At 42.3% G+C, this 18282-nt stretch overlaps 2 protein-coding genes across 5 annotated transcripts in view; one reads left to right on the top strand and one right to left on the bottom strand.

Annotated features, from left to right (window-relative positions):
- Positions 1-534: 534 nt before the first annotated feature.
- Positions 535-8503, top strand: CASP6 (caspase 6). Of its 4 annotated transcripts, XM_035888909.1 has the most exons (8): positions 535-1366; positions 2109-2151; positions 3163-3309; positions 3746-3822; positions 4194-4369; positions 5232-5295; positions 5558-5666; positions 6294-6436. In XM_035888909.1, exons 1-8 carry the CDS (start codon positions 1288-1290, stop codon positions 6343-6345), a joined length of 747 nt encoding a protein of 248 aa, XP_035744802.1. In that variant the 5' UTR covers positions 535-1287; the 3' UTR covers positions 6346-6436. The 4 variants fall into 4 exon arrangements, with proteins under 4 accessions (XP_035744802.1, XP_009647487.2, XP_035744803.1 ...); XM_009649192.2 differs by lacking the exons at positions 5232-5295; positions 5558-5666 and adding an exon at positions 7068-8502 and having other exon boundaries at positions 910-1366; positions 6294-6450; XM_035888910.1 differs by lacking the exons at positions 535-1366; positions 2109-2151; positions 3163-3309; positions 5232-5295; positions 5558-5666 and adding exons at positions 3428-3558; positions 7068-8503 and having other exon boundaries at positions 3669-3822; positions 6294-6450.
- Positions 8504-9002: 499 nt separating this feature from the next.
- The window catches only part of MCUB (mitochondrial calcium uniporter dominant negative subunit beta), a 33325-nt gene continuing 24045 nt past the window's right edge, over positions 9003-18282 (bottom strand). The window contains exons 5-10 of the mRNA XM_035888892.1: positions 18269-18280; positions 12861-12965; positions 12594-12754; positions 11566-11769; positions 10085-10201; positions 9003-9157 (exon numbers count right to left, since the gene is read on the bottom strand). Of these exons, the coding sequence (XP_035744785.1) occupies positions 9080-9157; positions 10085-10201; positions 11566-11769; positions 12594-12754; positions 12861-12965; positions 18269-18280 (677 nt within the window). The 3' untranslated portion in view covers positions 9003-9079. The remainder of the gene's footprint in view (positions 9158-10084; positions 10202-11565; positions 11770-12593; positions 12755-12860; positions 12966-18268; positions 18281-18282) is intronic.

The following is an 18282-nucleotide window of genomic DNA, read 5'->3' as shown; positions in this document are numbered from 1 at the left end:
GACGGGGGGATTTAAACAAAGGGGAGCCCGGCCCCCGCCGCCCCGGGGCGGCCTGGCAGGGCGGCGGCGGCTGGGGGAGAGGAGAGAGCGGGGAAACGGGGTTGCTTTGTCAACAGAGGAGAACAGGAGCTAGCATTATAAACAGAGGGGAGGACACACTGGGTAGCTGGGGTTCAGGTGCCCAGGAAGAACGGTGATGTGTAACAGGAGGACAAGCGAAGAGAGGAGCAGCAAAAATGTGGGTCTGGTTACCGAAGATGCCATTAGGCATACATTTTTTTTGTGTGTGTGTGTGCCATTTGGTTACCGGTATTTTCTAAATGCCATGTCCTTTGGCCCAAACGATAGACCTACTGAGATTTAAATGTATCGGGGAAAACATGCTGTCAGATCCCAGTGTAATCCAGTGCATACCTGATCTTTGATTCCTTTGAAATAATCCGTTTTCACGAGATTTAAGACAAGTAGTCCCATTGAGAGCAATCAGTTTTTAGAACAAGCCTAGGTAAGACAAACAGAAAGCTCTTCATAAATAATAATAAGTAGTGTTTACTTGAGTAGAAGCTGCAATATCATAGTGGCAATGAAAAGCTAAAAACTGGGAACTGACTAAACAGGATTAAAAAGAACAGGACAACCATCTTCCTGAGTTTCCTTGGGCCCAGCAATTCTGTTCTTCCTGTGTCTACATGACACCATTTTCTGTCTAAAAGTTGGATGAGACTAACATTTTTATGGTCTGTTGATTTTTTTTGGCGGGGGGTGGATTACCCCCTCTCCTCCTTAAGTTGAGGCAAAAGCATCAGCCAGATCTCAGATACACAAGCAAAAATACAGTGTAAACTTAAACAGATGCACTCTTGAAAATCTCTGGCTCTGTATTATCAACAGAGCCACAGGTATTGTTGCTATGTTCTATCTACACTCATTTTTCAGCACTTCTGTCATTAGTCTGACCTATATGTTAAGTTTCAAGAGAACTGAAATAGCTTTTTTTGTGCACTCATGTTATTAGTGCTAATTGTAAGACCCAACACCTGAAAGCATGATTGCTGTTGCCAGCAGGAGGTTGTAACACATAGAAGCACTTGACTTCCTTTGAGCTACCCCCTCCTGTGCTACAGTGTTCAACATAAAGCTTCTAAAGCCAATTCTAGGTTTCTGCAAGTTATTCTAATGTCTTTATGAACTTTTCTCCTCTGTCGATACATAGCTATGTTTGTTTTGCAAAAGGCTTTAATCTGATGTGAAAAGGTAGTATCATATATACAAAGTAGTTTGTAAAATATGTGTATACATGACCTGTCTTCTCTTCTAGCTGCAGGCCGTGTCCAGTTGGATAGCAGACCTACATTAACCACCGCAGGTACAGTATAGCACATAGTTTTCATAATGTGGTAGTCTCCACCAGTAGTAGTAGGAGAAGCTGTGATTTTTATAGCCCATTGAGATGTTTAAGCAAAAGGAATAAGTATTTTGGCCTAACCATCTGTGCGTCCTTAGTTCTGCACACTCCCAAGATGTGCATGTTCCCTGTTGGTCCCACAATGTTACCTTTATGTGTGTTCTGTGGCTGGAGATACTTATGTCTATATAGTTTAGCAGAAGAAAAGGTGTAAATCTTGCATCTTCTCAGTATGCATACTGTTACACTACCTGCTATGGCTCGTATACTGCATCCAGCCTCAAAGAGAATGCTCAGCTTTGCATTAGCAGCATTGCTGAAATAAAAGAAACACCAGTGTATTTTTAGATTATGTAAAATCATAACCACTGAGGTACTCTGTTTAAATAAATACAGCCAGTTAGTTATATAAAATCATGAGCTCTGAATATGTCTATATAGATACCGATACACAGACAAATAGAAATTATGTATGTCTTGACCACCTAAAATTCAGATTGTTGGGAGTCAGAATAGCCTCCAAAAGCTGTGGGTACAGCCAAATGCTAATGAAGCTGTTTAACCGCATGCCTACTTACCTGATGTGTGAATGAGCTTTTGGTTTACTTTAACAGCTAAACTTTAAGGCTTGATGCACAAGTTCAACTTGTTTCTTTTTAATGAATGATTTAGTGGCTAAATAACTTTTTGATCTCTCTAACAGATGGAAATCAGAATATCACAGAAGTAGATGCACTTGATATAAGGTAAAGTTCTGATGGCAGTGGCAGAGATGGCCCATGGCCTTGCGCTCAGTGCAGGGTTTTCTGATTTTTGTTAAGAATGTGACTGGATTATTCAACTCGACTCCACCTACTTACAGAACATGAGTTTTAGCTACACCAGATGTAGAACCACCCTTCTTATCATGAAGGCATGCAGAAGGGACTGTTAGGAGTGGATTCCTTTCACGTTAGGCAGTATGCAGTGACCGTGGCAAAAACACCGTCAAAATCTAAGGAACAGTTGGGTGGACTAAGTGACAAGAGTGTTGCACTGGAATATATTCCTCTAGAAGGAGCGTAAAGGGACCACGGGATAGTGATTCCATGAATTTTTCCTATTCCACCTTACAACATCATCTAGCCCTGGAGAAGGTAAACTACCTTCCTTTGTTTAGGGAACCGTCCTTTCATGGTCATTCACAGGATCCAGGGACCTAACTGTCCAAAATCCCTACTAGCCCTATGTCTAGCCAGATCCTAAGGAAGATAAATTGCCAAAATCTGAATAAATTCTGGTACTGGTACAGGTGAAATATCATTCATAATTACAGGTCTAAAGTTTATCATCTTTGCATTTTATCATGTTAAGTACTGAAATTGGGGAGACTGCGATAAAGCACCCCACTTTTCTTATTGGTTATCCAGCCAACAGTGTAGAACCCCCCAGACTTTGAACAGTCATCCAGAATTCCTGTTCCCTGTTTGAATTCTTATGCAGATGTTACAAAACGATGTTTTAGTAAGGGGCTGCTTATAATAGAGTGGAGAAGCAGAAATAGTTTATGGATAGCTTTGCTTAACGTGCCCAGGCTTTTCAGGAAGACCTAGCGGTTTAGGCTCTCCCTAAAACACACATTTTGAGGTCTTGTCTTCTGAAATTGGATTCTCAAGGTCTCTAGCCAATTAAAAAATCTCAGCTAGCAGGGATACATGAAGGGAATTCAATTAGCCATTAACTCATTTATCAAGAATGTTTTCTGTCTCTGGCAACAGACAAACACTTGATCCTGCAGCACAATACAAAATGAACCATCAGAGAAGAGGAGTTGCATTAATCTTCAATCACGAGCACTTTTTTTGGCATTTGAGGCTGCCAGACAGACGTGGGACTCTTGCAGACAGAAACAATCTGAAAATCAGGTAAGAAATCTGGTTCCTCTACTCAAGCTTAAAAAGCTAAACTTCAGAAATCATGGTCAAATAAGCAGTTACCTATATCTTATGTTTAAATATAGAACAAAATATTCTGAGACATGAGCACCTATGCAACCTTGGCAAAGAAAGCCATAATAGAAAAGCATCAAGGCACAGTCCTTTGAGTCACAGAAACTGGTGGCACAAGTCCTATGTCCGCTGTGTCCAGATCTCTCTTAGGATAAACTCTTTCAGGTAACTTTAGGTAATATTCCTGCACTTGCAGAGGTTTGAGTTCAAAATCAAGTTTAGTAGTATTTTTTTCCTAAACAATGCATAAACATGAATATTCATTCTCTCACTAGGAAAGCAACTGTGTTGGTAGCAACTGACAGATAATTTGAGCAAGATTTTTACTGATACTGATGTGTTTTAACAATAGTTTGACAGACCTTGGATTTGAAGTCAGACATTTTGATGATCTGAAAGCAGAAGATGTGCTGCAGAAAATTTATGAAGGTAGGAGACTATTTATTGGTTATGTTTAACTATTAGTAGCAGAATTTCCAGATATGTTTTTTTCTATTCTCTCTGTTCATCTCACTTAGAATAATTTTTGTGCACAAGGGAGTTGTTTAACATTAGAAGGACTTAAGGGTTAGACTTCAGATTACTATATTGCAATGTAAGCGAAGCTTATGTGAAGAGAATGAAATTGCTAAGAGCTGAAAGTAAGTACCTGCAGCTGGGAGAAGTTAGTAACATATCTACAAATAGGGTTCATTTGAAAAAGGACTGATCGGAGATCAGTTTGTATGATACAAATGTACAATGTTTTTTAAACCTGAAGATCACGGTTTAGTCATCTAAACCCTGCTTGACTATTTCAGCCTCTAAGGATGACCACAGCAATGCTGACTGCTTTGTTTGTGTGTTCCTGAGTCATGGTGAGAATGATCACGTTTATGCATATGATGCCCAAATCAAGATTGACACAATCACAGACATGTTCAGAGGAGACAAGTGCCAGAGTCTGGTAGGAAAGCCAAAGATATTTATCATTCAGGTAAGGTGTCTGTTTCTGAATTCAGTGGAGTTAACACTGACCTATGTCTTCCTGTAATACAGTTTTCCTGATACAGTCCTTCCACAAGGGAAAGTTTTTGCATCTTTAGGGAAGAAGGTGTGGAAAACTGTTCCTTAAAGGCATTTAAGACAAAGATTCTTCTCTTTTTAAAAAAAAACCTGTATGTACACAAGTGTTAATATGATGATTCTAACTTGGGAGGGGTAGTTTGGTTGGTTTTGGTGGTAATATTTTTTCTGGTTTTATTTATTATTTTGTTTTGTTTCTTTTCTGTCCATGACCAATACTTGGCAACTCTATAGAATTTAAGAATCAGTCTAAGGTTTTATTGTCTCAGAAGTAGTGCTTGTGATCAACTGTCAAATAAAGCCCATCTATAATCACCTATTTCACTCCTTGGTTCACAAGATAACGTAAGTTGGAAGGGACCTCAGGAGGTCTCTGGTCTGGCCTCCTGTTCAAAGCAGAGTCAGTTATGGGGTCAAACTAGGTTACACAGGGCTTTATCCCATCTTTATCCAGATTACAATTAGCAAACTCAAATGAGAACCTGTCCTTCAGCAGACTGTAATTGTAGTAGCTCATAGAGTAATTCTAAGAATTACCTTTTTTTCAAATGAAGGATTCCTTAGGCACAAGGCCACTGCCAGAATCAGCACATTGTTAATGGATCTTTCATTAGGACTCATTAAGCTTTCTTTTTTTTTTTTTAAATCAGGTGCCAAAGATGGAAAAACATTTACATAATTTAGTTTTAAGTAATAGTTGGAAACATGTATAATATATACTAATCAAAAAGCAAATTAACTTAGTTCAGTTCATCAACTGAGTTCTTTTACAGCACAATCGGCGTAGCATTTACCTTTGGAAATCAGAGGGAAGAGCAAGGATGGAACTTCATCACTGTAAATGAAAGAACATTTTCATGTTTCTCTCTTTAGTGATAGTTCTTAACCTACTTTTGTATGTTTTGAGTGTGGTCTTACCTTCTTATCCTCCACATATAGCCTTTCTGCAGTACTGACAATACTGGGCTCGCTTACTGGCTTCTCACAAAAAACCCCTCCCTCAACTAACACATTTGAGACTGAACTAAGAGCAGAAGCGTGACAGCGTGTAACGATGGCTGTGCTTCAGAGCATTTATCCAACACTGCCTTGCCAACAGGTCCAAGGGAGGTGATTCTTCCTCTCTACTCAGCACCGGTGAGGCTGCATCTGAAGTACTGTGTCCAGTACTGGGTTCCCCAGTGCAAGAAAGATGCGGACTTACTGGAGTAAGTCCTGCAAAGGGCCACAAAGATGACTAAGGGACTGGGGCATCGCTCAGATGAGGAGAGGCTGAGCGAGCTGGGACGTTTCAGCTTGGAGGAGATGGCTCGGGGGAATCTTATTAATGTTGTAAACAATGTGGGGCAGCGGGGAATAAGGAAGAGGGAGCCAGGCTCTTCTCAGTGGTCCCCAGTGACAGGACGAGAGGCGACTGGCACAAATTAGAACACATGAAATTCCATCTAAACACAGGAAAACACTTTTTTACTGTAAGGTTAAAAAAAAAACCAACAGAGAGGTTGTGGGGTCTCCATCTATGAAGATATTTGAAAGCTGACTGGACACAGTCCTGGACAACCTGCTGTAGCTAACCCTGCGTGAGCCAGGGGGGTTGGACTAGGTGATCTCAAGAGGTCCCTTCCACTCTCAGCAATTCTGTGATGATCTCGGAGCTTTCACTGGACTTCATTGCCAATATTTTAAATGATAGAGAAGTAAATGGGTCTTTATTAATCCAGACTCATGGGAATACCTAACTGAAAAGAAGTCCCCTCTGGTTAGTGTCAGAAGTACCGTGTTAACACAGGTAAGCCTGGCAGAGGTGAAAGCGTAACAGCACTTCTCACCAACAGGCGTGTCGAGGCGATAAACATGACGATCCAGTTATTGCTCAGGATTCAATAGATGGTAGCAATGAATCCATTGTCAATGAGACTGAAGTGGATGCAGCTGGTGTCTACACCCTACCTGCTGGTGCAGACTTTATCATGTGCTACTCTGTGGCGCAAGGTGAGTTCTAGTATTTTACACCTGATGTCTGATACTTCACTGTAACAGGCTTGAGCACTTCTTCATTTTGCAGTCAAAATGATGACTATGGTTCCAGGTCACCTGTTTTGCATGTCTGGTAAGTGGCTCTCATCTGGGAAAGAGGCTCACATGTTAAGGAAAAAGTGAAAATAAAGCATCGAGGTCGCAGTTAATTTGCCAAGCAGCAACATTCTCATCATAATCTTGCTGCTGAGTTGTCTACTGACAGCAAGAATTCCCCTCTTTTCCAGGATTGTGGAATTCTGGTGGCTTACAAATTTCCTTGCTCTATGTGGCTGTCCTCTCCCATCCTCCCTGTATCTTGTCCTCTGTCCCATCTGCTCTCTTGTAACGTGCAGAGACAATCCTGTAAGGTACCAGTCCCTGAACCACACCTCTCTCGGCTGAGCACTACGGTTGATCTCAAAGCCATTTCCCACCTACAATTCCCAGTGAAATTACGTAATTGGTGAAGTAAGATTTACACCCATTAGTAATCCCTTACAGATGCAGCTAGCAAGCAGTAACTCATGAATATTTGAAGTGGCATCACTACTTGCATTTAGACATAATGTTATGGCCCTGTTCTACAATAGGTTATTTTTCTCATCGTGAAACTGTGAACGGCTCCTGGTACATTCAAGATCTGTGCGAGGCGCTTAGGAAGCATGGCTCGTCCTTGGAGTTCACAGAACTTCTTACTGTCGTTAACAGGAAAGTATCTTATCGCAAAGTGGATATATGCAGAAACATTAATGCTATAGGAAAAAAACAGATTCCCTGTTTTGCCTCAATGTTAACTAAAAAACTGTATTTTCATCCAAAATCTAAGTAGATTGTTATTTAACAATGACAACCATTAAATAATACTCACTATAGAAGTGAAAAACACACTGTCTTAGCTCAGGAGACTAATACTGTACGAGAATGTTTGCAAAAGCACTGGGATCATATGTTAGAGTTTGCATACATAATAGTTTCTAAAATCTTAAAGCAATCTTAAAGCTGGTGTTACAGCTCTCTTCAGCTCAGGGAATTTGGGAAAAGCTGACTGGTGCAAAGCTATTAAGAGGTGCTCAGATTTTATTGAAATTGGTACTCTACATTGCTTTTTTTCCTTCAAAGTTTTTTGCTTGCTTGCCATCGAACCATGGCACATTTTACTGTTTCCAAAACATTTAAAATGTTGCATTATATTAGCCTTTCTTGCTCCAAGGGCATAGTTTACAGGGAATATGTTTGTAGGGCATCTTTTTCAATCTGTGGACAGTGATATTGACCTTCCAATTCTTGTGGATTTCTACTTTTTAGACATCTTTTAATTTTCTTTCAACACTAAAAAGGAACTTAATTCCTTAAGTGCAATTGTAGCATTAATATAGATAAAGGGCTTCTTTTTGCTTGCACATCATGTACGTTCAGGGCACAGTGAAGGCTTGCTGGTGCTCTGCATCCTCAGGAAAAAAGCAAGCAGTAGTGCACCGAGACTGCGTACAGCTTGCTTAGCGTGACTTTGGGTGAGCTCGCCTCGCGCGCGTCTCCAAAGCTAAAGCAAACCATTTCAAGGTTGCAGGCTCACGTACAGCTGCTGGACACCTCGAGGCAGCTCTGCCAAGTACAGCACATGCAAACCTTCATACTTCAGGCCCTGGTGTTGGATCAGCCTCGTCTTCCCCTTGGCCCCGGAGGCGATCAGCCATACACTGTCATGGTGTACGTAAAGGTGCTGGTGCGTTTGTCACCCCAGGATGTTTCACCATAGGATTGTTACTACTGCAGCATCAGTGATTTCAATGATACTTACTAGAAGCAAGTATTTCTTTTATTTTTTTTTTTTACATTATTGGTATGGTATGTGCGCTTAACTCTGGGGACAGTGGAGAACTCAAGCTGAGAAAAGTGTCTTAATCCCCTTTCCTGGGTATAAAAGAATTAATTTACTGGCTCTGCTTTAGTTAAATGTTTTCATATACTATGTTACGAGTCACAGATGTTAAATCTTACGATGGCTACTTTTAACTTTTGTATAAATCATGAATGTATAAATTTGAATGTCTTGATAAATTCTTACAATAAAATGCAATAGTGAAACATAAATGATGTTGTAGTGAATGAGTTTGATGTATCTCACTTTCCCAGCAACATTTACTAAAAAAGCTTACTTGTAATGCAAGTCTAACCTCCACCAGTGGTGTTTTATCAGAGTCAAAGCACAGAGCTAGGGAAAGGACAACAGTAATTTCAGGAAAAAAGGTCTGTAATACTCAGTGCAGAAAATGATTCTGTGTGCTACTGCTGTGCTATAGTAAATAGTCCTAAAAAGACAGCCCTTGTTCTATAAAACAACCCTGACATTTTACGAGCAGGCAGAACACCTCCATTTTACTAATAGAGATTTGACAAATACCTTGGAAAACTGCTTCAGCAGCTTCTTTATAGTATTTAAAAAAACCCCAAACCAACCAAACCATCAAGTGACCAAATCATTTTTATAGATATTTATTGCAACTTTCAAAACTATAGTGGTCAAAAATACCCAGTTTCTGCGGAGTAACTAAATGTTTGCATCAGCTCTGAGAAGGCAACTGTAGTATATACAAACCCAGCGTCAGTCCTTGTCACTGATCTCCTGGATTGGAAGCCTCAGGTGCAGAGGCTGGCGCAGGCGCCTCAGGGATTCTTCTGCCTGCCAGGGCAAGAAAGAGCGAGAATTCATCCTCTTGCAGCCCTCTGCTTTCTCCTCCTCTGTCGCACATCCGGTATCCTTCCTTTCTCAGAAGGCATTGAGGACACCAAACTCCTCAAACGGAGGACGCTGAACGTTCACCCACCTGCTTGGGTCATCCAGCCACTCTCCACTGAGAAGCATGTGCCCTGCCTGTCCACCCACCTACCCCCTCCCCCCCAAAGTATTATTTTCCCGAAATTAATACTCAAAGGCTACCGAAAAAGCATCAAACTCTAGCCTTATGCCCAATGTGGCTCATGAAATGGTAGGTCTTGAACTAAAATTAGGAGTAGTTTCAATTTTCTTTTATGAGATGTTGAACACGGGGCTGGGGAGGTGGAATGGGGGAGTAAGAATTGAGGAGTGGGATCTGCTGCATTTTTTCATGGAGATTACAAAGTTTCTCCCAGGCACAGATGCCACCACCTTTTACAGGGAATCCTAAACCTTCTGCCTCAAGAACAGGATTTTGTCCAATGCTGCACTCTGCAAGACAGTTTCCTTCCAAGGAGGGGAGATGTCTGCGTTATCATGGCAGTGCAGCAAACATACCGTCTCCGAAAGCAACACAGCTATTCTATTAAAATGGCCGAAAATGTAACATATTCGAGTATGCGAAAAAAGGATGTGTAGGGCTGATAAACTGACTGACTCGTTTTAAATTAAATTCACGAAGGTCTCCCTTTCTGGTGACTTACCAACGTAGTTTATACATCAGTGGCAAACACTGTATGGTTATTTAACCAGCCCAAACTGGCTGACACAAAATACACTGTTCTGCATGTAAATAACAAACCTTGAGGTCAATTTTCTGTCAGCTGGGAGTTGACTGGAAAAGTCTCAACCCAGAGGTTACCTCATTAGTTAAGGGCTGTATTTAAATACCTCTGCTAGGTCTTCTTTGAGCTTGTTGTATCGTTCCACATTAAAATGCTGCTTTTTGGATTTCCGATAGAAGTAGTGGAGGAACTGCCTGTCTTTAGCATCAGGGTAAATGTAGTCCTGGGGAAGAAAGCAAGGCATGTATTTGGGGTTAGCAAGAAAACCGGGTAGAGGTCAGATTATCTGCACCATTGGGTTTCCAATAGAAATTCAGCCTGTTTCAGGGAGGTTTATCTAGTTCACCACACACACATGTTCTGTTAAGAGGCTACGTATGAAGTTACACCCTTACAGGTCATAAGGGCCCTTCAGACACACCGTAGGAATCATTTCTATCGCATCTGAAGGAATTTTCAGTCACAATAAAGACCTAGCGTGATCTTTGTGACTAGAGCCGCCTGAGTCAATGGACACTACTTCCAAGGAGGCAAAGTTCAACTACCATTAAGCAATGGTGCCAGCAGCTGTTCGAAAAAGCCAAGCAGTAATCTCTCCATCTACTCATACACCCAAAGTAGGAATGCCTTAGCCCTTCTTAAAAACCAGTGGAAGGAGTGAAATTCAGAGCCGGCTGTTCATAAAACCAGACACGTCTCCCCTTTTCACTAAAGGGACCAACCTCTCAGGAGGTCTATAGATCCAGTGGTATTAGGGAAGGGAGTGTTGGCTACTCTTCCTCATACCTCCGGAACAAAAAGAGTTTTGCATCACAAAGGTCGACATCCAGACATCCACTTTGGGAATAAAGTACAGAGAGAAAAACAGGAAAAAGAAACATTCCTCCAAGCCTTACAGGATTTCAGGACAGCTCTGTGTTGTGCAGCTCGGTTAAGATCTGTATTTTTTGTTACTCAGCAAATGTTTTTCTTCTAACCAAAGCCTGTTTCATGCCCCACTTCAGCTGTCCTAGATTTACCTCCATTCATTCAAAGTCAAGGAAAAGCAGTCAGATTATGACAAACAAAGCAATAAAATTTTTCCAGGCACTGGACTAGGTATGTTGCAATAACGCAACTGCCAGATTTCCAAACCGTCTGCACCATTTATATGTAAACTCCAGCAACTAAAAGCTACCGTTCAGTGATTTGCTCCCTGGCCTGCTGTAAGGCAGTGTTCACAAACTGGCACAGCACTTCTAGTTGCTGTCCCTTTACAACAATGAGCAAGGTGCCCTTTACTATTCAAAGTGATCTACAAAAATTTGAAGTGAGAGACTTCTTTCATCGCTTTTCATTCCCTAGTTATGAAATCTTAGAGGCAATAATCCTGCTCAGCAGCTGCTCTGCAGTTCACGTGTAACAGTACCTGGCTGGACTTCGCATAACATAATGTTCGTATCCAGCGCCGTTAAGGATCAAACAAGTCCCTATGTGATGGCAAGGCTACTTACTGAATTATATTGTCATCAGAGCCCAAACACTGTGATTTTCAGAGTCCGTTTTCCTCCTTCACTATACTCAGACATTTACAAAACGAGGACTTACCTGTTTAGTAAGAACAAAGTAGGCATAGAAGGCCATGGCACTCCCATAAGTGATGAAATACGTCACTGGCTCCATGATGTCCCAGGAATAGACCCACCACGTCAGCCATGCCAGCGCTCCCCCTTGTGTTGACATCAGAGCTAAGCCAACCCATAGGAGCTTGGAGGTCTTTGCATCTGCACTGTCCATGATTCTGGCTTTCATCTAAGGAAAACCAAACACGAGTACAAGTGGTGAGCGGCTCCTCAATCATGTTTTCTCCTGCTGGGCCAGATCCTTTTTCAGGATCTTGTACTTACTCCTCTTACTGCCTTAACCCTGCCAAGAAAGAAAAGGACTGAAATCCAAGGGTATTCAGATCTCCTGGCTGTTGTGCACCAAGAAATGCTGCTTTTAGTCTCCCCTTGCCACCACTAGGGATTTATGTCTACTGGATTTCCATATACCATTCAAGGCAGCTCTGGTTAACGCTGAGGCTGGTCCTCACAAAGCAGGTCTGAAGCCAAGGACAAGTTTGTCCACTTTGTCACTATCTTCCTGGCTTCCTCCCCTCAAGCTGGGTTAGCTTAGCCTGCCCTAGATCAACGTTCACACCTTCCCTTCTTGGATTATGGCAACCACTAGTCCAAACAATTTGCCTTGCTGCCTTGGTGATATAGAAAACCCTAGCCTAAGCCACAGGTGATTCCTACCTCGCTATTGTTTCTTCTGTAACAGGTATTCAGAAGTCCTAGAGTAACATGTGACTAAGAGGACTTTCAATCCCAATACTAGCCATGCTGAGGCTTGTTCATGACAGCTTTCTCCAGCTGTTGTGGTTTCTACCCAGGGCATATGCATAACAGGAGAGGAAAGGACTGAATTGAAAATAATTTGAATTATATTTGAATTGACCCTCATTTGCGTAACACACAAAACAGACACACCCTAGCCATTCATGCTGACTTTTTTCTATCACAGGACTTTCTCTTGATGAAAGGAAATGCTTTTGAGTTTTTTTTTTTAAAAAAGGAACCCTGCTTTCTAACCTGTTCAAGAGGCAGCAGCTCTTCTTTCAGATGGTCCAGCTTCTGTAGCAATTCTCTCTCTTTCCTGATCTGATGATCTTCTAAATGTAGAGCCACAAACAGTCTGTGAACCAAGGATTTGATATCTTCCGTTTCAGTAGCATGCTCACTACTCAGCTTATCTGAAAAGAAAATTCCTTTCTCCAGACAGGTTCCAGTTTCCTGAAACTTCCCATGCCTTTCACTAGATGAAGTGAGATAATCAGAGTTATTAAGCATCGCTCTTACCTTTTACAGGAGGTGACACATTGTATGCTGTGTTGTTGATAACAAGTTTAAAGTCATTCATAAATAAGACCTCCATCAAGGTTGCACAAGAGACCTTGCTACCATCTGCAGAAGAAAGATTTCAGTTCTAAATAATTTATCATAAGAAATCTTAAAAGGTTAGCTGATATCCCTTTGGAAAAGTGCTAGAGTTCTTTATTAATAATGTTTGGAAGGGAACTGTACTTCTAGTAAATCTGGTAATGGACACTAACAAGTAAGGAGGAACACATTGACGCAGAGCGTGTGCCAGAATGCTTTCTCTAGCAGCGTCATTCGTCATTCGGACTCACCACTACTGTGAGCAGACTTGCGTTTCCTTGTGTTACCATTGTGACCGGTATTGACCCATTTCGAAGGGGAGGGCCGAAGAAAAAGGGAGTCTTGCATAAAACACCAACAAATCGTAACATGAAGAAAGATCTGCATTTTTCTTTCTCCATCCAAATGCAAATTTGCATCTTCACTAGGATTCAAAGGGTTTGGGGAAATTAGAAGACCTTCAAAGACCTCATCTTCAGTTATAGACTAATGTCTCTCTTTACACAAGCTCTTCTAGTCAAAAGGAGCAGTTGTTGTCAGTAGTGGTGTTTGGATTTTTATTAACGGTACTTGCAATCACTCTGCTTCAGTATCAGTTGTGACTGGGAGTTAAGAAGTAGATAGCTGGACTGTCCACAAAAGGCAGACCAGGAGCCACAGAGGCATTAGGGTAAAAAGCTCTGGAGAACCCTTTTGTACTTTTCTTTTTTTATGCAAAAATTTAATGAATGCTACCCCACCAGCAACACAGAGAACAGGCTAAGGGGAAAAAAAAAATCCTATCTATTTTAATGACTTAAAATCAGAGACAAGGGGGCAACTGTGACATTCAGTCAGGAAAGCTGGTTGTTGAAGATTTTATCCCGCTTTTATATTTGTTCCTTCTTTTCATTCCCTCTCTACCATTCTTCTTTGCCAAAGGCCCTTTCACCCAAAAGGCAGTACCTGTGTCTGCTTAGAAAAGCTTTGACGCTGGTAGATGGACCACAACTCCAGTATATGCAAGGCTGCCATCCAACATCACGGGCACGCTGCAGCCCTTCCCAGGGCATTCTCAACACAGCAGGTCTTGTGAGATCGGTACTCTGGCAACATTACCGATTTCTTGAACAGGAAAAATAGCTGCATCCAAATGTGAGGTGGATCCCTTCCTATTTTACATTCAATACACACAGGCAGATGTAATCTAAAACCTCTCCTGAAATGTAAAAGACCTGTTTGTCCCATCTCTGCTTTTTGCTTCCCTGTTTAGAGGGGCCTGAAGTTTGTAAATAACCTGTTTTCTTCAGTATATTACTCCTCTTCCTGCCTGCCTGCTTTCCTATCTCCTCTTCATTTCACCGTCTGCCACACCTCACCGCTGTTAAGACGCAAAGGAACACATCACATCCCACAGGGAGCTGCAGACACCAAAAAGGAGCTGCTGGAGTCAGCAGCAGCAACACGCAAGGGTGGGTGCCCGGAGCTCTCACTGGCCCAAGTCCAGCAGATCCCAGAGCCACCCAGTAAAGCCAGGCCCCACAGGGGGTTCAGGCAGCCTAAGAACCCCCGGAGCGGCACACCATTGCTGCTGGACACATCGCTGTGGCACTGGGGGTTCAAAAGCCACCGAGCAGCTGCTCCATGGTAGCTGTTTGACCTGTCTTCATTTCCTATACATAAAACCAGCATCTTCCCCTGCCCCTGCCAGGGGTGGGCAGTGGTGGAAAACAGCAGCTTTACTGCTGAGATGAATAATGATCAGGCTGCAAAACATGAAGATTTTTGTATGTAAATATTTCATACAATCACAGAATCGTTTAGGTTGGAAAAGACCTTTAAGATCATCAAGTCCAACCATTAACCTAACACTGCCATCCCACCACTGAACCATGTCCTTAAGCACCACATCTGCCCGGCTTTTAAATACCTCCAGGGATGGGGACTCGACTACTTGCCGGGGCAGCCTGTCCCAGTGCCTGACAACCCTTTCAGTGAAGAAATTTTTCCTAATTTATTATCTAAACTTCCCCAGCACAAAGAAGAGACCAACACCCACCTCACTACAGCCTCCTTTCAGGTAGTTGTAGAGGGCGATAAGGTCTCCCCTCAGCCTCCTCTTCTCCAGTTCCCTCAGCCGCTCCCCATCAGACTTGTGCTCCAGACCCCTCACCAGCTTTGTTGTTCTTCTCTGGACACGCTCCAGCAACACAACATCTTTCTTGTAGTGAGGGACCCAAAACCGAACACTGTATTCGAGGTGAGGCCTCGCCAGTGCCGAGTACAGGGGCACGATCACTTCCCTGCTCCTGCTGGCCACACTATTCCTGATACAAGCCAGGATGCCATTGGCCTTCTTGGCCACCTGGGCACACTGCTGGCTCATATTCAGCCAGCTGTTGACCAGTACCCCCAGATCCCTCTCTGCTGGGCAGCTTTCTGGCCACTCTTCCCCAAGCCTCTAGTGCTGCATGGGGTTGTGACCCAAGTGCAGGACCTGGCACTTGGCCTTGTTGAACCTCATAGAGTTGGCCTCGTCCCATCGATCCAGCCTGTCCATGTCCCTCTGTAGAGCCTTCCTACCCTCCAGCAGATCGACACTCCCACCACATTTGGTGTCATCTGTCCATTTGTCACCGTGCTACTGCCCCAGCTCCTCCATCCATCCCCACATGCCCACTGCAGAAAGGCACCCCAGAGAACCCCACAGCTGCAATTATTTATTCACTGGAACTCTGAACTCTGTTCTCAGGCCCCATCTGCTGAGGCTGAGACTACTGAACTCCATGAGCTAACGCACCAGCTGGCTCCCCGACCCACCCTGTGTGGGCAGCAAAGCAAACCTGGGAAGCTATCGCTTTCAATCCAAAATCTGAAATTTTAATGTGCCCATCCACTCTTTTTTTTTTTTTTTTTTTTTTTTTTACAGTGTAATAGAACATCAATCTCATTTGCATGTAGATTATTAAGGTGACATTTATGAAGTGACATTTAAGCAAAAAATGCTTTTGAAAAGAAGTGCCAGACAGGCTCTTTGTTCTGGATGTGATACGCGCTGATTTATTAACCTGTCCAACCTTTCATTAACTGAAAAGCAGAGAAGTTTGGGGGAAGGGATGTGGTTTATTTTAGAAAATTCCCCACAGGCTTTCAGCAAAAGGCCACTTTCCCTCCTATACCTAAGCACAAGTGTTCAAATGGGGACCAAGGGCCATTTTTTGTCTACAGAAGTTTTTCAGGACCAAAATCAAATCCACAGAAAACAAAAGTGAGTCATCATACACAGCACTAATGCTTTCAACTAAGGCTGGGTTTCATTTAATGGCTAAATGACACCGAAGTGCATAGACTAAATCATGACTTCATAATTTTTCTTTAATAATAAACGTTTAAATTCAACTCTTGGTACTTGACCAACAGTTTCTCTTTACGGTATCAGTTTCCTAATATATTAAACGTCTAAGCTGTTCGTTAACAATACAATTGCCCAGCACTTGAAAAATACAGAGCAGAGAACTGTTTAAGAGTCATTATTTTAATCAAAATGGACAATGTTTCTATTTCAAAGTCGGGGGGAGAGGGAGGGGGCAGTATTAAACAGATGACACTGGTGAAACCAGCCCAAATTCCTTTCCACTTTGAAACCTGCTGCCCATCCATGCCACAAATGCCAGACTGGCAGGTTTCTTACAGAAATTACCTTATGCTTCACAAGTGACCGCTATTTGCACTGAAGTGGGATGTAAGCTGTTGCTGGCATACCACAGAAGAAAGGCATTCAGCAGTGAATCAGGAATACCTCTGCCATGGCTGTCTCTGCACGGATAGGAGTACTCAGAGGTTAACTGCTTGCTGGCACATGTTCATGGCTACCCCAGAAAGAAATCCTTTTTACCAAAAACTTCCGTGTTAAGAGGAAGACAAGCTGCTGACAGTGACCACTGGTTACAGTGGCTTCTGAAGATACAAGAGTCTCTTATGAAATTATCTTTTTCAGGGGAATTTTCTACCAGTGCTGCCTAGCAGACAGCATTAAAAAAATAAAACCAACCCCAAAGTTCCTGCATACACGAAGCTCATGCACACACTGGGATCCACACAGATCACATCTCCATTGCTCTAGAGGATATAAATATATTGCTCTATGGGGTATTTGCCTGTTTTACTAAATGTGCCCTCAAAGGCAACTAAAGCAGCTTTTCCTAGATCTTTGGCTTCCTGATTTTCCTAGGAGCATCAATCTATTTTCAGTTCCTTTAGAAGTCCCTGCGGCCCTCTGAAATATCAACCAGGAAGAAAAGGAACATTACAAATGCACCCAGTTATGAACCTTTGGACGAGCTTTCCTTGACCCCATCCTTTCTTCTGTTTATGTGTTACCTGATGGAAAATAAATCTTTCTATAGGGACATAGCTAGCCTTTCCTTTTTTTTCTTTCTTTCTTTTTAGGGGGTGAGAGGGGAAGGGAAGAAATAGATGATTTTGGTTAGCCAAATTCAAGTACCTATTCTATCAGATTCAGACAAGAAAGCTACATCTCTCTTCAGAGTCTTCAGAATTGCTGTGGAAAAACTACAAAGCACTGCTGAAATACAAACCAAGTTGTCTTGGAAATAACATGAAAAACCAGTTTAACTAACTGGATGGTAGCTTTCATCAACAGGCAGACCAAAGAGACAAAACACATGGAAACGGTGAGCAGAGCTCGAGGAAAATTGCCTGAAGACTTGGGACAAAGGGACGAACAGTACGTTACAAGGAGGAAAGACCACATCAATATGAACACATCAGTATAGCTTTTTCTTTTCAACCCAAGGACCCCAAAGTACTGTACTCCAGCTGATGAATGAATCCTCCCCAAAGTCTCACAAAGCTGCCCACAGTATCTGGTTGCGTAGCTCTTAGTAAGTTTTCCATACGAGTTCAAGTTTGTAGTAAGGCAAATGGATTCTTCCCGCTCTGGGTAACACTGAACAACTGTCAGACATCACATTAAAGACCCCGACTGGTTGTCTTTAGGAATGATCATGGAGGACAAGGAAAGAAAAAGACATCAAGGAAAGCAGAAGATAGACACTTATTTAAAGACAGCATTACAAAGAGAAGCTACCTGAAAAAGACAATAAAGGACGCTACTGGGATATGGGGAAGGTAATAGTACTATGTCCAATTTTGCATTTTTAATCAGCCTTTTAGAAACACCAATACACACCAGAAGCATTCAAGAACTACCCCAACAGCAACAATGCTAAACCTGATGGAGGACTGACCTCCTGCTTCAGGAGAGAAGTACAGTCCGTTTGAAAAGGAATGTATTCATTTTAAGGAACAACAGAAATGTAAGATACCTGTTGTAAAGGCT

Source organism: Egretta garzetta, unplaced genomic scaffold, assembly GCF_000687185.1.
Source record: "Egretta garzetta isolate BGI_Z169 unplaced genomic scaffold, ASM68718v1 scaffold41, whole genome shotgun sequence".
Lineage (NCBI taxonomy): Eukaryota > Metazoa > Chordata > Aves > Pelecaniformes > Ardeidae > Egretta > Egretta garzetta.
This window is presented reverse-complemented; position numbering and strand designations above follow the sequence as displayed.

Excerpts from the sequence above, each read along its gene's own strand:
- CASP6 (XM_009649192.2), top strand. The coding sequence starts at position 1,288 with ATGTGTATACATGACCTGTCTTCTCTTCTAGCTGCAGGCCGTGTCCAG. Across the intron at positions 2,152-3,162 it reads GTAGATGCACTTGATATAAG|ACAAACACTTGATCCTGCAG; the intron begins GTAAAGTTCTGA and ends CTCTGGCAACAG. Across the intron at positions 3,823-4,193 it reads GCTGCAGAAAATTTATGAAG|CCTCTAAGGATGACCACAGC; the intron begins GTAGGAGACTAT and ends TGACTATTTCAG.